Below are 18,993 nucleotides of genomic sequence, written 5' to 3'. Positions count from 1 at the left end.
ACACTAGGGCTATTTTGAGACGAACCTCATTGTTTTGAACCGCGGTCAGATAACGAGGTCAGATAACCGCGGTCAGATCTGAGCTGTTACCCCCTCTCCAAACTTCCATACCAGTGGGAGGACGTCTGACCCCGACGAATTTTACGCGCAACAAACCAGCTTACATGACGGTTCTTAGGTGGATTCGGGTCTCGAACCTGAAACCATCCTACTCTGAAGCCGAGACCTTACCACCAACCCACAGCGGCCTGAAGATCTTTTCTATATCCCGCATTAGAAATTTAAATTTGAAAGAAATAACTAATGTCTACGAAATTCGTTTCCAGCTAGCGACCGACTCTAAGCGTGTCATTACGAAGTATAAATATGAAAAAAAAAGGAAACTAATCTAGTGTTATTAGACTTAAAGATCTAATCAACCTATCTATGATCGTAGAGGAATTCAAAATTTGGGTACCTTTCAATAACTTGCTCTCTCATCCTTTCCTTTTCTTTTTTCCAGTTTCCCAAATAAACTCTTTGAGATTTGTGCTTTTAAATATTTTGTTTTAATATTCATTCATTTTCCCGCTAGCTGGCTTTATTTATGTGCTTCCTCTGTCTTTTTGTTAAAAATGAATTATTCAGGTAAAGTTAGTTCTTCGCCAGAAAGAAGAAATAACCAGACTTCGAAATCATAGAAAGAGAAAGCTTCCCTTTGTACACTTTTCATGCCTTACTTTATTTATAACAAAAAGTGAAATATGTGCAGCATCATTTTGTTTTCATAACGCTTTTCAAAATTATAAAGACTGGCTCTCAAGATATCTATATCCCTCCATACCATTGATAGGAGAAAATTATGAACCAGAGTTCTGGTGTTAACTGGGAACAGACATTAAAATTAGCTAGTGGTGAAGGTGCCGAATAAAAACAAAGTTTTCATGATTTCCAATTTACAAACATGCAAGTTCTGTGAAGTATAACAACATTTTTGATTGATTTTATTTTTAATTCAAAGCAAAAATTATATTGCGTAAGTGATTTGTTGCTGAACCATCAAGAGCTTAGTATGAAGAAGCAAGAAAGTAAAGAGAGAATAAAGAAACAAAAGCTTAAAAAGTATTTATTAAAGCCAAAACAAGAAATTCAATGAATGATAATGATCAAGATCACAATTATTTTTATAAAGAGAAATAGATCTTATGGAATTTCTGTTAAAACAAATTTTTCTCGATATCCTTACTTGATGGAGAATATTTGTTTACAACATTACAAATGTCAAACCTATCACTATGTCATTTAAAGAAAAGAACAGCAGTAAAGGATCCAAACTGCCCTTAGGAATATAGTTGAAAACTAACTTCAATACATTGAATTTCAGAAGATTCTGAAAATGAAGATGATATTAGAAAGAAACGTACAATTGTGAATATTGAAAGCAAAACATTTTGCGTATTATATGCTGTTTCTGAAATATCTACAAAATTAATATATTTTTCTCTGAATTAAGAAACATTTGTAATTTAACATATTAACATTCTAATTCATTTGAAAAAAATCTCTCACCGAGAGTCTACATCAATTTTATCAATTTATTTTAACAATGGGTTTTTTTTCATGAAATGGCAAAAAATTTGAAGGCATTTAAACACTGAAAATGAATTTGCTCGAATGAAGTAAATATTGTAATCATTATATCGGTTTTTTTATATTACATTTTATCTCGATGCATTCAGTGAATACAGGTGATAAAGTTTTTAAGACAATATTATTATACATAATGTTTCAGTAGAGCACGAAGATTTTTTCAACACTTTCTGAAAAACAATACAATTAGAAATCGATTTCATGGATTAATATGCAATTTTCAAAGATTATTCAAATGTATCATAACTAAAATAAATACATAAAAAATAAACATTTTTCTGGAAAGTATAACCAAATTGCTAATGACCAGAAAATCTGGTGAAAATGAAATTATGGTAGTAGTACAAAATATGAAATCGAAAGTGACTGGTGCAAATACTATATTTTCCAATTGATAACTTTAATGACATATTATAAAATTATCACATTGTGAAGAACTATATGATAATTTTAAATAGATAGCATGATATGAAAGCCGCATGAAATGTGAAGTTCCTTTTACTCAATTCTCTTACATTTCCAGCATTAAAAAAAACATACACATCACTCCGGATATTATTGTATTGAAATTCGTGTCTCTCCCTTTTCATTAAATTGAAATGATACATTTAACGCAACTAATTTAAAATTCAGTTTTGAAATATATATGCAGAAATCTTCTTTTAATCTTTTATATTAAGCATGAGAATTAAAATTTCAAATGATGTCAGAAATAAGACAATTAGAAAAAAGATGTGTGAAAGAAGACTTCCAAAATTAAAATTTTCATTAATTAATGTTAACAAAGATTTTCCTCTTTTTTTTTCAGATATTACGAGACTTACATTCGCAAACATTTTTGTTCTCTCTTATAAAATGTTCTGCTAATCTTTCGAGTGAATTAAAGGATTTAAATATTATGTTTTAACGATCGCTGTAGAAACAATGTCCAGACCAAGTCTGTTGAATTCATTTGTTCTCAGCGTTGTAAACAAACAATTTTTTTTTAGATTCCTATTTCATTCTTTTATTGGATTCTATGATGTTGGGATCTATAACGTTTTAACGAATGATTCTCCCATTTTGTTTGTTTATTGACATCAAAATACTTCGAAACAAATTTAAAAAATATTACTTATTATAGCAAAATATAAACAGCAATTTGAATGAATTATCCGTGTCTTTAAAGTCAATGCAAAATGTTTTCTGTATTTTTAACAAGTTTTTTTTTATACTATACGTTTTATATACATTTTAAAACATTTCAGTAATCTGACTGCTATATATAAATACTGCGCAAAATATAGCACCAGTGATTCTCTTGGTAACTTTTCATTTTAATATTGAAATGGATTAAAAATGAAGTGAGGATTGAAAAGTGAATCCATTCCAAACAAAGTAACTCATAAATATAGGGGATGCTTAGTCAAGAAAGGAAGCTTTTAGTCACATAAAGGAAATTGAACAAGTATTTCAATTCAAGATTAGCAGTTGTAGCTGCAATAGTTTTGTAAAAGTTTGAATAGCATAGAATATACACTCAAAAGTACCCAGAAATCCTTCCAAATCAACTCTAGCTCTATTCGATTGAAACTGATTCGTTACAAGCAACATGCTCTAACGCTACAATTCCTTTATTTTCAATTTACATTGATTAACTATTGTAAATTTCGTGATTTCCTTGTGCTAGTGGCTACAGTTTATACAATCAAAGAGGATCACGGGACCCTGTTGGTAAGGTCTCGGTTTCTGGATTGGATAATTTTGTAACTGAATAAATTTTAATGATTCTGGCCTATTTTGCTCCTTTTTTTAGGCGCCACAATTCCCCTTGGTGGTCAAAATTTGAACTATTTTTTTATTGCAGAAATTTTTTCCTCACGGTCCATATAACGTATATACCAAATTTCATCAAAATCCAAAAGACAAAATGGGTTCAAGAAGGGTCTGAATAGGGTCACTTTAATTATAACTACCCTGTACTATAACGTGTCTACAGTAAGAACAGGGTAGCCATAAAACAACTATCTGGAAGCATCTGTAGCTAAAACTAATGAAATAAATTTCGGAGGAGATTGATTAAACAAAAGGAAAATGTTATACAAGGACCAGGTGGCTGTAATATTACTAAAAAAGTATTAATACAGCCTAATAAAAAAGTATTAATAGCTAATTTTATACTGAATGTCATCTGGATGCGTATTTTTTGTCACTCGAACTTTAACAAAATCTTGCAGAGTTCATTGCGCTACAAATATATCTCTCTTATCTATGAATATTTCAAAATGGAAGGTAAATTTATAGCCTTCAGAAGATATAAACTGTTTCGAGACATTCCTTTGTCATAAAATACTAAGTCCTCCGCAATGATAAATGTACGATATTGCCAAAAAGAGATGTATATATTTCTTTCTTTAAATATGTAAATACTTTAAAATCGAGGTACGATTTTTAAATATTTTTTTTCAAGTAATCTGCTTCATCTAAAACTAAATGAAAATATTTTAGGAGAAAAAATATTTTTTTAATCACGCACCTACAATATAAAAATATTAAAATTATTCCCACTAAAAATGGAACAAATTATAGTAGATATCTTCTTTTTAAAAATTTTTTTTAAATTATTCTGTAATGATAAAATACACCTAGTGTGACTAAGATATCCTACGTCATCTGACCGCAGTTCAAAATTACGAGGTCCGTCCCAAAATAGCCCTAGTGTTGCTTCAAACGGGACGTTAATATAACTGAAACTGAAACTGAAACTAAGATATCCTAATAATTTTTGTATCTACCTCTCTTCTCAATGAATTCATCTCATTCGCATTATTTATATACTTTTAAAGATGGTTTGTATTGATAGAATCATCTATCAATACAAACCATCTTTTTTTAACAGATAGAATGAATATGTTGTTATTTTTAGATGTCTTTTTTCATTTTCGCCTTAAGGGGGTTCGATTCTCTGGCCTTATTGTTTCTCTATAAGTATGCTTCAACATAATGTGAAAAAGAAGTCGGAAACTTTCCTCCTTTCTCTGTAGAATGAACTTATTAACGAACGCTTACTCTATAGCATCGATTTCTTCTGAAGGCCAAATTGAATGTTTCGAAGCATTGCAAAAGAGACGTTAAAAATGTCCTTCAGCTGATATGCGATTCATTATAATGTTTCATAAATTTATTGAGCAATTATTTTCCAAGTTGCGTCACAATAATATTGCATTAATTTTTTATTGATCAAGTTGCATACACGTCTTAAATATTTTATACATTTATGATAATTATGCCAATAAATGAGTTACCTTCATTATTGGTCAAAAATGTTATTTTGTTTCAAGGATATTAAGAAAAAGTTCTTTGTCTCTCAGGTATGCATCGTTAAGTCCATGCTTGAGCAGTGACTTTACAGAAGTATTAACACTTCAAAATTATCTCATAAAGAATCGATTCATTTTGCTGCATCTGAATCTATACGCTTGGAACAGCATCATTAGTTAATTGAGAAGTATGATCTATTTCTCCCTAACCATGGAGAACTTCTTAATCATTTATCTGCTGTAAATAATTAATAGTGGTTTAAATTTGAAAAGAAAATTCCAAATTAAAATAATTAATATATTTCTTTCTTAATCAGTTAACATTCCTTGCACGGTTCATAGTAGTGAGAGCTTGTAAATATTTTTTCCTTTTTTAGTAAATCAGCAAAAATATTTTGATTCCGTTTTAATTGCTCCAGTGATCCATATCAGTGCAATTATTTGGATCATTTTCATCTTTAATTAGCAGCCATCATTCGTAAGCACGTTGTTAAAGCATATGCAAGAATGTCTTATTTGACCCTAATTTGCGTTTTCAACCTAACTGATAAGAAGGTTCAACTCCAGTATTTTGAAAATAATTTGTGTTTTCATGCTCTTTATTGACATATTTTGGAGAATGTTATCGAAACCCTGTAATTTCTATAAATAAAAACTGAATGTTCTAAACGAATTGCAGTACAGTCTTTTGATTGGTGAGGGATGTTTTGAATAGAAAGAAGCATTACGCTTTTCGAGATATTTTTCTAGCTTAATATTTCATTTTTCTCACTTACTGACATGATAAATGTGCTTCTCATATTTGTAGAACGCTCTATTCAGACAACGATGAATTAATACTGAAACTTTTCATTAAATATAGATATATAATAATATATATTGTTACTTTTTTCGTCACGTATATAGTGTCGAATTCAGTTATTCGAAATTCATGAATGGATATATAGATATTTCACTGTTGTATTGTTCTACATCGCTTTTCCTTTTTATATGAAACAAGAAAATTAAAGAGAAGTCAAAAGTCATGGTATGAATATTTAAATGGAAAATCTTTTCTTCGTCATCTCAATGATTCTTCCTAAGCAATTAGCCGAATTTTGTATGAATTTCAATTTCTTTAGAAGTTCCCATAGAAAAATGCAATCTATTCAAGTGAGGAAGAGTTAGCTGATTATTAACTTCCGATTTTTGATAGAAAATTTTTCCAGAAAGAGAAAATGCGTGTATATATTTTCAAAGACAGTTCTTATGATGTATATTTCTTTCTTAAGATTTTTTTATTTTGTGGTTTATTCATTTATTATTCGGATTTTTTCCTTGATTTTAAGATAAAAGAAGTGAAAATATTTATAAAAACATTCAGGATTTTGCTATCTAAACATTATTATGAAATCGTAGTTTTAATAAAAAACTAATGCATATTATATACCTGCATCACAAAGACATTTTTCATTCACATTCATTGAGTTAATTTGTTTAGCGCAAAAGCTTTAAGCTTTTAAAATGAATAGGAAATTATTAAATTTTATTGAAAAACTATTAAAAAAACATTTAATAACTAAGATAATTACCATTTTTTGAAGTTGAATAAATTATAATGATTTATTGAAAACAATTTTCTTCCGAAATAAATTTTTCGTTTAAAACTTTAAAATACAAATTATTATCATAAACCAAAATATTTTATTCGTTTCTCAATTATATTATTTGTATATAAGCTTATAGACACTTTAGCTTGTAGACCATTTTAAATTACTCCATGGCTGAAACTATTATAAACTCGCATTCCCGTTTCTTCCTTATTAGTTTAAGAAGTCGGAAGAGAGTTTTAATAAGTAGAAAACAGAAGATGAAATGTTAAAATTTTATGAAATAAAATTATTGACAAACCAAAAATAATTCCAAAATTTTTGCGTCTCTTTTATTTTGATAGATGGGGGAACCAGAGTATTAAGAATCGGAAGGAGAAAAATACACAATTATATATTGGCACATAATTTACTCATTTTAATTCTGTTCTCTAGAATAACGTGATGTGTAAATTGAAATTCAATTAAAGATACAAATAGTAATAAATGAAGATGAAAACAAGGGTGAACACGATTCTTCGATACACAGAACTCAAGCAATATCGATTTAACAGCAACAAAATCGGATTCTTCGTGGATATATAAAAATACGCGTGGCAATAGTTACGCGTATTTATAAGCGAACTAGTAATGAAGTGAACTAGTAATAAGTGCACAGTGAAACTACATAATCGACTTAGGAAAGAAAGAATAAACTTGCCAAAAACTTAATTTTAAGAAAATCAAAGAAATCGAACCAGATTTATAATGAAACTCTTCAATCATATTACGACGCCTGATGAATCATCAAATTCCCATCCTGTTGCATGGGAATGCACTTTTTATCCATGCCTAAAAATGCATTAATTTTGTCCCCAATTAACCTCTAAGGGTTGTTGCTGTTCCAAGACGGAAAATACCGAGCCGCATTTCGATTTCCTTTCACAGAGAATAGGTCACCAGGCAAAAAGAAGAAAGATGCCGACCTCCAAAAAACTTGCCGAACCTGAAGCCTGATTGAAAAGCAAGCCGTTGGACCACTTTCTCCACCCACCGGTTTCAGAACGTGATGTCATCGTCGTCCTGGGCATCCGTTTTCTTATTCGATCCACAGTTACTATTTGCAGATTGGCATCTTTTCGAAATAGGTGTAAAATCCCTAATAGCAATTTGAGATCAATTTTCAACTACATGATCTCTAACGTAATTAGGAGTTGAAATTCCTCGGAAATGGATTATTGATTTGATTACTGAATATAATAATGGCTTAGTATGAAAATAAATAGGTTAGCGGAAGCAAAACCACATGCTTCAAGAAACACTCGAAGCTTACTTTTTTTTTATTATGATCCAATTCTTCAGCTTATTACTGATAGCATTAATATATTTCTGTAATTTTCTAGAAAAAAAAAGCATTTTTTATAAACAATGGGATTATTTTATTATTTTTTGATAAATAACCCAGAATATGTACAGGGAATAATTATATAAAATATTATTTCGGAGTTTACATTTATAATAGGAGGAATTATATTAAATGTTACTAGCTCTAAATAATAATTTGTTTGAAATTAAAACCATCAATCCCAGAAAAGTGGAAAAAATATTCTGGAGCAGAATTGATGTTTGTGTTAATTGTTTGTCAATATATTGATGCCTTTCTTTCATAAAGCCTATTATTTCCTCTAAAAGTTCAAAAATTATGCATAATATTAAACAAAGTATAATTATTATACAAATCCATTCATTTTCACTCAAGCATTCCATTTTATAGCCCGTCATTTCCTCCAAATTTAAATTACATATAAGGAAATTGATACATTTTTTTTCCCTTTAACAGACTGAAAAGAAATATTTTTTTCAAAAAATTGGAAGCACAGATTTGGCATTAATGATAAATTGTTTTACTTATATACAGAGCAAAGCTGCATTAATTACTGAAAAATATCACTAAATGAAATCATGAAGAAATAATTGTTCCGTACAAAACACAATTAATTTCCTCTAAACCTATCTAGAAAAAAAATATTTTAGTTCCTTCTTCATAGTAAATCCTATGAGTCATTTTTACTGATCCATTAAAAAGTAGTAACTCATTAAACGGAAATTCAAAAATAAGATTGAATGGAAATTCAATTAAAGAATTTCAATTATCTAGTAAAAAAATCAGCAGTAGTTGATGCTTTGATAATGATAACGGACAAGAATTTATTGTTGTCTTTTAAATTCTACCTCTATATAGTGCAAAATATACAAATATTAATTACACCAAATATATTTCTCAACAAATATGAATGAAACCTAGTGTTTGTCTCTTTGAGTTTAATTTTTAAAATCTGCATTTATGAATGAATTTTTTTAGCGTCAGTGCATTAATTTTAAAACATGGACAACAGTTAAGGCATTAAAGCTAAATTTCGAAAAAAATTTTCAATATTTGTGCCATTTTAATTTCTGAATAAGTATCTTAATAGTTCCGTAACGCATTTCTACATTCCAAAATCTCATTTGAAAGCAAGATTCAATGAAGCTTCAATTTTCAAATGTGTGCCAGGAAAATACATTAGCGAAGAATATATATATATATATATATATATATATATATATATATATATATATATATATATATATATATATATATATATATATATATATATATATATATATATATATATATATTTCTTTTGAGTTTGGCATGCTTGTCAGTTTTGAATTGATCTGCTGGATTTCGCATCTACTTGCGTTAATGTTATTGAGAATGAACCTAATTATATATAGGCTGTGGGATGCAAAACTAGTGCACTTATTAAATGATTTCACACAAATTGACTTTAGTTATTTATATCTTAAATCATCTAGAGAGATGAAGAATGGAAGTACGAAATTTTGCCGAACATTTTCTATAGTTTACTTATTTGAACCAACAAGCTACTTACTGAATATTTTGAAACTCTGAAAATATCATTTAAGTATTTGTGATGTCAAATCCAACATATTAGAAATGAGGCTTATAAAAATATTTTGGTATAGTATTTGATCATAAAACACTTTCCAGAAATTTTGTTGATGCTGAGGGGGTATTCTACATATTGCTTCACTTGCGAAATGATCTCCAGATAATGATTCGGTTTCAATTTTTGCAAAATAAGTTGGAATGCTTCAAAGTTTGATTGGGGGAAGTATTTTTTCAATCCGAGATAAGCTACAAGATAATCTTAAATCATAGAAGAAAAAATGTATGATGAATTACGAAGACAATCTCTTCTTCAAAGCATCAAATGAAAGCACGAAATAACGAGTTATGTATTCTTACAAAACATAAATTTTTGAACACAAAAATTTTTATTTTCATGAGTTACTAAATAAAAGGTTATATCCCATCTTGACAAAAGGATTTATTTCCAATTAGAGAAGCAAATAAGCAATTCCATTTTTAAGCTTCTTTAAACATTTATAAGCTTCACTTCTCTAATATGTTTCTATAAAATGTCCCACTTAGAAATAAAAAGCGCTAAAAAAATTAAAATATATATTCGGATGTCCGTGCAATTTTTTTAGGAATGTTTCATTGACATATGTGATTTATTTCAATAATATCTTCGAAATTGTTTGACACATATTTTAAACATAATATCAAGTAATTTTTACAATTAAATAAAGCAATGTTGATTTCCTTTAATAAAAATCTATTTCTAATAGATAATATACATAATTTTAATTTCAGTTGAAGTAATTTGAGAAATTGTATCGGGATTATAGACATATGCTTGTCTCATCGACAATGATTTTCAGTTCTGCTTTTCTAAATGTCGGATTCATTACACTTCTCTATTTACCACGGCTAATAAAATAAAGAAAAACATCTTCTTCGAAACCAACAATTGATTTTTTTCTCTTCTTTTAATCCTTTGCTTTCGGAAAAGTAATTCGATGCAAAATTAATCTGCTAACACAAGAACTTGGTTATTGCTATGAAAAAAAAATATTTATTACAGTTTAAAGTTCAATTTTACCGAAAAATTAATTTACATCTTCTTATCATTCTTTTGGTATTTTTTAAAAAATCAAAATTAAAAAAAATAAATAAATAAAATTTCAAAATGATGCACCATCTTGAACAATGAGTGACAGTCACCATCTGAGTGTAAAGGGCTAAATCGAAATATTACTTTAAATCAATGTCCTTTTTAGTTCGTCTCAAACGAAATACAATATTTAAAACAAATGAAGGAAAAGTTTTTTTTAATTAATTGCCAAAATACATTGTATTTTCAAAAATTCTTTCATTTCCATAGAATGTTTTGACCAATTCCATCTAAATATTACATATGTCAAGATTTTTAAGTCTATGAAGAGATCGCATTATAGATATTATTTTCGACAAATGGCCGACGTGTTTTGAGGGCCACAAAAGCCTAATTTTTGTAGCACTCAAAACAGGTCACACTAATTGTCCTAACTGATTTTTAATTTAATTAATTCTGCAAGGTTACTTCAATTATTTATCTAATTACTTTAATTCTGAATTGTGGAGACATGCTTTAAATACTTTATTTATTAGTTTTTGTACAGTACCCATTGCAAAGAAATGTGGCAAAGGTTAATTTGTTCGTAAACATTTCTTATTATTAGCATCGTTTTTTAGAAATGAAATGTAAAAAGAAGGAATATTTTATTTTAATCCTTTCTCATTTGGGAAATTAAATTAGATAAATAAGTGATATAATTTCTCAGAAATTTATTTTACTTTTTTCTCCATCTTTAGGAAACTGAAAAAGAATATGGTGTAAAATATATGATATGCAAATTGCAATCAAAATATCTGTTTACCACTGCTTCACTTCTCAGTATTTTTTCCAGCGAAAGTTTTATGCACTTGATAACGATTATTTTTTTAAATATAGTTAATTAAAATTGTAATTTCTAATAAATAATTTGTCTCTTTGAATTTCAGAATGAAATAACAGAAGCAGTTATCTGTGGGCATTTTATATAACAAAAATTTGAGAAGAATTTTGTGAAACGCTTTTAGTAATGCTATAAAACATCTGGATTTTGATTATATTTGAAAAATTCTTAAGTTTTTATTAATAACTTTATCTTAAACTATTTATTTAATTCCTAATTTTTCCTCTTTTCTTGTTAATAATTCAACCACTGTTAAATTATTCTAAGAAACACCTTTCCAAAAAAAAATCCTTTCTCGGTGGTTTTTTTTTTTTTTTTTTTGTATATATGTGTGGCCAGCTTTGCTGTTGCTGCATTCCTAATATTTTGTAGATGAACAGATGAATTAATATATTTTGAAATACAAAAAAATATTTCTTTTAATCCATAAAGCCTGCTTCTATTTTAGAAAATTATATTCCATTCCGCTACTTTCTTCAAAAGAAATCAAGAATATTATTCATTGGAATGAAATCAATTATAGTATTTCCTGTCTTGCAATAGAAAGAGCTTACCTGCAGTCTTCCAAATCCCGAGCAGCAAGAGGAGCGTTGTTATTGCAATCCTTGATCTGTCCATCGCGTTGTGAAAACCGAATCCAAGAAAATCGACTTCGCATTGCTCTAAAAACGAGGTCTTGGAGCTACCGTTATAAACCTGTCGGACCAGAATCCTTTCTTTTCACTCTCACTTGCGCGCCCACTCCTTTCATTCTCGTTTATTCTGGGAAGTTATTTCCATCCTTTTTTTCAATTCTTTGTTACAAAAGAAAAAAGGTTCCGCAACAATTCTTTTTTTAACGTTAAATACGGATCGAACATTGTATAAATGAATGATGGGTTACTTTCTACAGAGACAGTCTTGCTGATTTGTTGAAAAAAATAAGAACGAAAGACAAGTAAAAAATTATTATCTTTCATTTGTGAATAAATATTATTTTCCTATAATGAGCCAAGATCAGAGAAGATTAAAAATTTCTAAGTAAATTAAACTTAGTTTTTAAATTTTGTATATTCTTTTTTTATAAACTAATTGAAGTTTAACGGATAGAAGAGTAGCATTAAAAACATTTTGTAAGAGTGAGATACCTTTTCTCCTAGTAGTGAAGATTTGTGATTCGTAGATTATTTAGAAACTGTCATGTCTGTTTAGCGCTTTGAAAATTTTTATAGATAAACTGAAAAAGTCTTTTATCCATCTTACATTATTTATTTTTATACATTTTATCACTTTCAATCAATATTTGTTTATTCTTGCAACGTGATCCGTACTGATCTCCATATCTACCCTAGTGGAATACTGACGCCAATGTGATATTAAGATGACATTTTTGAACTGTTTTCTTGCTCCTTTTTTTTCAGCCATGAGCAATAATTCTCTTTCTAAGGGTGGTAATGCCGTAGATTCGCATTATCCATCAATACTTAGCAGTGAAACACTGAATTAGTCATCGCAATCACTCAACATGAACACCATTGAACAGACTATAGAGACGTTTACCTTCTCTCCCACATCTTCATCCTCACAGACTTTTTTGTATAAGAGTTTCCTTTTTCTGAAAACTAAAACCATCAGATGTTAACTTATACTCAACAAGAACCCAAGTGATTTGGATGCGCTTTCAGCAGAACGCTCCATATTGACTAACCTGCGCCATTAAGATTTTTGACTGTCAACAATCCTATTTTTTGTCTTGCCCTGCATAATAGTACTATTTACAGATAATTTTATTTTTTGCATTCCTACTTTAATATTTTTTATTCTTCCCCAAGATCTATGGAAATTTATCTGATTTCTAGTAAACATTTTTCATATTATCCACTTTTCTGCTGTGTTTTGGGACACTAGTAAATCGAATAGGATGTTATTATATAAATTGTGTTCTATTGAAACAAGTATGTTCTTTGAACAGAATTTTATATCTCTTTTGCCCTTTAACTAGAAATGACTAAAAATTAATGTTTGAAATATTTATTAGAAGCATTCAGACACTGTAGAAGAATAAGTCCTAAATTTCTGAAATGTTTAATATTATCTTAGAAAAATACCGGCACATCCGCAAACATAGCCACATCATTTACTTCAGAAAGAAAGGCGTCGACGCATTGCCTTCTTACATGAACGAATCAAAATTCGCATTTACAACAAAATGGGATCAAGGCCTGCATTTGCTCCCTGTCCACAATGAAACATTGTGATTTTTGCTTGCTATAAATTTGCAATTTGCTTGAATTATTGTATACAAGTGTTAAAAAAATTACACAACTTTACAAGAAACTAGAATGCTCTGTGAATGATGGTAAAAAAATATGATGATATTAATGTTGATTTTAAGACAAAAGTTTACTTCCCTTGGAAAATATTTATCATTTGAGGAAGGGGATATTAATGTTTTTTTGGCATCTCGAGACTAGTAAAATGACGTGAGAAGACAAGGAAGCACAGGAAAGATATCATACAGCTAATGAGGCTGTTCATTCAAAAGAGAAGAAATATTTCTGATAGTTAAATTAAAATGAGATTTTTTCAGGTTTTATCTCATGATAGTCTATTACAATAAACTTAATCAAATAATATTTTCAGAAATCAAAATGTATATTTAAAACTAGAAAAAGACCTTTGTCATCTCTCGGTATCATTACTCGAATATCGAGGTAAATACAAAGTCCTGATTGATTTATTCTACTATTGACCTGCATTTCTTTGTGAAGCATCACCGTTAATGAAGTTTCGTCGGATCATTTCATCTTAGAAACAAACTCAAAACTTCTGACAACCAGAACGCAATAGATAGATATCTAGCGCATCATCACGACATGATGATCCATGTATCAATCGGCTTATTTATTGTTTATTTTCAGAAAGACATAATGCTTTCACAATTTTAAACTGTCTGGGTCAAATTTAGAACATTGTTCTAGAAAGTAAAGCTGCCATTGAGAACAAACTTGATTCAGTAAACGCAATGCTAACAAAAAGTGTCATTGTACAAAATCTGTGGATTTTAAGAAAATTTTGTTTGCATATTTGATTTCAGCGTAAAATGACACAATATGAGTAATCTAATTCTTCACGTACCGAAACATCTTTAACTAGTGTAATCATTATCAAGTTTTAAGCAGTTTTATAATTTTCTGGGAAAATATTTTAGTGAAGAATATTTAAATATGCGGTTAATTCTCAAAATCGATCCACACTTTAGATGAACGTAAAGTGAATGCTTTCAAGTTGTTGGTCCTTTTCCAATGGCAACTCGTCACAATCGAATTCTATAAAAACGATACAGTGCAATTTTTTTTCTTTGAAATATACAGTTATTTTTCGATAGTAATATTTCTAAAGAAATGTTACATTTCTTGCAAAGTTAGCTACAACGAAGAATGGTGCTCAGTAAGATCGAAATTATTAAAATGCTGTGTTTGTTCTTGAGATCTGCAGTAGTAGAAAGAAGTTTATCGATGGTCGATCCAATAAAATAGATATGAACAAATTCAGATGCATATTTGTTAAGAGGAACAGTAAATATTTAAAAATTCGACTGTTATTCGTATCAGAATATCAAGAAACAAAATCAAATATCATTGTAAACTATCTACTGCTATTAATGCATTCTAAAACAGTCACAATAGAATCGACATGTCCCAACAAGTGCCAGAAAATTTCGAGTAAGGCAGTATATATACGCATTTAATAATTTAAAATACAGAAGCAAAAGATGCATATTAAGAACGTTGGCATAACTCATGCATAAGATATAACATGTACAGAATATTGAATAAATGTATTATTTTATACATTAAGATAAATTGCTTTTAATTATAATTTTAAGTATGTGGACAACTGCTTTGGAGAAATATTTCCATATCAAATGACGGTAATATGAAGTAATCTATTTGATTATTTAGTGAGTATTGCATTTTGAATCTACGCAACAGGATACTCTGTAAAAAAAGAAAAAGTGCTCTACACAAAACAAGGATTTCAAGACAAGTGCATGCACCACAGACATCCACCAATTAGAAAATTATCTTTGTCTGCATGCTAAAGAAAAAAAGGCATTTTGATATACTTCTTAAGAATGAAATTGTATTTGAAAGATAAATAAAATAAATATGATGTCAGATTCAGAAATTCCCATCTTAGTTCAATGCCATTCTAAACATTGTCGTTTTTAAATATATGCATGCATAGGACTTTGAAATGGAATTAAAAGTTATGAATAGTGGGAATTATTGGGAATAATAATGATTATTTTCCAAACTTTTGCAATCTTAATAATAAAGAAATTCATAATTTTAAAGTCTCTAATTAATATATTCTCAAATGACTTTTAAGTTTTGAAATCGTAAATTATCATATTCTTTTTTTTTCTCTTTAGAATGCGTTTTATTGAATAATTCTCAGAATAAATGTTAATAATATAAAGTTTCTGGTAATTAGAGTCAAAGACTAGATAATTTTTGGAACGCAACATAATCTAATATGACTTTTATCTTTTTCTGGACTTTCATAATTCTATTATTTTGATTTTAAACAAACTATTTTTCCTAACCTATAATGAGATTTAGACTTTTTAGTGCTAATATTGATGTTCTATTTTTCATTTAATGTTGAAAAATTTATAAAATTTCTTGCTGCATATTTTCAGATTCTAATATTTAAAATAGAACTCTGACAAATGAGGATGACCTTTAAAATAGTACTAGCTAGTCTTTTGTAATGATTTAAAATGCAGGGAAATTTATTAAATATTTCATCAATGATTGATTTGCTCTATTTTACAAAGAAACGGCACCAATATTTTACTAATCTGATTATAAATCTGATTATCTTTGCTGTTAGAATTATTTAAGATTTTACTATCGAAATTCGAACTATTTGTTCGTTCGTATTTACGAATTCGTTCGTCTGCCTGCAGAGTGCAGACAGACAGGTTAGGAGAAACGTAATGAGGAAAGTCATTAAGCCGCTAGTTGTAGCTCAAAGCTCCATCTCTTAAGGCAATCTGATGCTGAGTTTCTTTAAAAGGAACAGGAAATGATTGTATCGCAAATTGCACCGGGACTCTGCACTTAAGTTAAATAAAAAAAAAAAGGATAATAAATTAGACTATACAACAATTGGATATGAATTCTTTTTTCAGGTGATTTGTGTTTTGCAACAAAAATTAAAGGCATTATTTGAATGCTATCTAACAACTAATAAGATAACGTTTTATAAAGTTATAACGTTGTATTAAAAGAAAAACAGCTGATAGAAGAAAATGATAGATCTTTATCTATATATCGTCGAAGACAAAGAAAGTCTTGCCTTGAGAGCCAAAAATTTAATTTTAAAAAGTTTAATGTCAATTAAACTTTAAAACTGAACATCTAAAATATCTCTGATAAACACTAGAATGCTGAGCAAGAAAATAAAACTATTTACTGACACTTGTGTACTTTCTAAAAGAATGATATATTTTAGTAGTAAGGAAAGCATGGATATACTGATCGTTTATGATGTATGAAATCGCAATGCCGATCTTTTTGTAGAATACAAATGTCGTTTTTCGAATTCCCCGTATCTTTCTAGGAAGAGTTTTTACAAAACGACTTAACGATTACAAAAGATAAGCTCCTTACTTTCTCGTAGATGTGCGGGGTGGATGAGGCGTTATACATGTGATGCAAAAATTATATTTGAGCTTGTTTTCTAAGCTCTCCTCTTGCTTGTGCACAAACAATCAGTCCAGAGCTCAACGTTCCAAAACTGACAATGTAGAGTTTCAACGTAATAACTAGCATCTATACAGTATTCGTGATTCAGTACAGTTACAAGATCCACGACTATAATTTTAAATTGAAATCTACCATAGGTAAAATCAAATCCTACTTTTCAGAAATGCAGTTTGGGAGAACGAATGTTATTTTAATCGAGACAGAAATATTATCGTCAAAACTATCACTTTTCTAATGATAAAAATCCATTCTTTGTGCAAGAGGTTCATCATCAGTACAAGTTTTCTATAAATGTGTCGTATAGAAAATTAATTAATTAGTTAAATTAGAAACTCTTTGGCTGGTTCTATGTTATACAACAATATGTTGAATGGTGACCTATATATTCTTTTGGTTTTGATTAGCATTGTGTCTCAACTAAGGGGTGAAATGGCTTTGGTAGTACGCTCTCTGTAGACATTTGCCTTCAAATAGAAAAAGTCTATCGTTAAGTCACTAGAGATGAACACGATCCCGTATGTGCAAATATTGTTAAAAGAATATGTGTCGCATTTTGAATCAAGTTTCTATACAGTTATTGTTTTATCTGACCATTTTTTAAAATTTAATTAAACATAGTAAATATACGTTATTATTTTCTGATTCTGCCCTGTTAATAATCGTCCATGTTGTGTAGACAACAGAAGTTTCCTTAAAACTTCTGTTGAAAACCGAATCTGAAACACCGGCCAGATTATGAATAAATAGATAAAATCAATAAATTTGCCTTTTGATATCTTAGCAAATTTACAGAGAGAATCATAAAATTTTGTACCCTGATAGATGAGAGTAATATTTTTATGTACATTTTATACATTTTTTATTGATAGCCGTCATTTGTTTTTATGGTGCATTTAAATCTCATATATGCAAATGTCGGTTATAAACGTTCTGTCCGTGAATGTGTTAACCAAGGCATGTGGTTTTGATCACTTATCTATTGAGACAAAAGACTTGCCCCAAGGAGTGTCACATTTGCGGCTCTAGGTCAGAATACAAAAACACCTGCAGATAATCTGTCCTGCATGACTGGACTATTTATTATGTCGTTTCGGTAGACTTTGTAGCTTTTTGTGTACAGCCAAGTTAACTTATCATAGAATATGGGATAGATAAACTCAAGTTTTGTCAGCCTCTAAATGTCAATGCGGTGATGTGACGATCTGTATTATTATTACTTTAATAGACATTTATTTAATTAAACTAGCCGCTTTTGGCGACCAGAATATTTGCCTAGATTATTGACTTTTTACGCTATTGCATCATTAATATGGAATTTATTTTTCATAATTTTATCTTGTCATTTGATACGATTGAAAAATATGAATCTAATTGAATCCATCTACTATAAATAAATGTGAGTGCACACTTTTTTTAAAAAACGTATATATTACAAAATGAAAGAGGAAATGAAAATCCTATTTCCGAATAAATGTCCAAAGAAAGCAATTTTTTTAAATCTTATTTTTAACATTAGTAAAAGCATACAATTGGATATTTTGATAGATGGGTATGAATTTAATTAGAGCATTAAAAACATTGTTACAGATTATGTATTGAATTAAATTTTGAAAAATTAGCAAAAATAAAAAAAAAATCAAACATGAAATCGATATCGTTAAAAAGGTAATTGTTTGAATTTAATACAAAAATAATTTTTGTAAGATTATAATTTTGGAAGATACGGTCATCAATTTCCATTGTTAAATCATACTGATTATCCATTTGATAATAGTTAAGCTTATTTTTACTCTCAATCTTTCTGTTTGATGCCTATTTCTTGATTTCTTT

General features: G+C 28.9%; 1 protein-coding gene across 1 annotated transcript in view; it reads right to left on the bottom strand.

Moving 5' to 3' along the window:
- LOC129960879 (uncharacterized) overlaps positions 1–12,117 on the bottom strand; it is a 44,236-nt gene extending 32,119 nt beyond the window's left edge. The window contains exon 1 of the mRNA XM_056074588.1: positions 11,959–12,117. Coding sequence (XP_055930563.1) covers positions 11,959–12,022 — 64 coding nt within the window. The 5' untranslated portion in view covers positions 12,023–12,117. The remainder of the gene's footprint in view (positions 1–11,958) is intronic.
- Between the last annotated feature and the right edge of the window lie 6,876 nt (positions 12,118–18,993).

This window comes from Argiope bruennichi, chromosome X2 (assembly GCF_947563725.1).
Source record: "Argiope bruennichi chromosome X2, qqArgBrue1.1, whole genome shotgun sequence".
Classification (NCBI taxonomy): Eukaryota; Metazoa; Arthropoda; class Arachnida; order Araneae; family Araneidae; genus Argiope; species Argiope bruennichi.
Note: the sequence above shows the minus strand (reverse complement) of the source record. Positions and strands in the feature narration are given on the sequence as shown.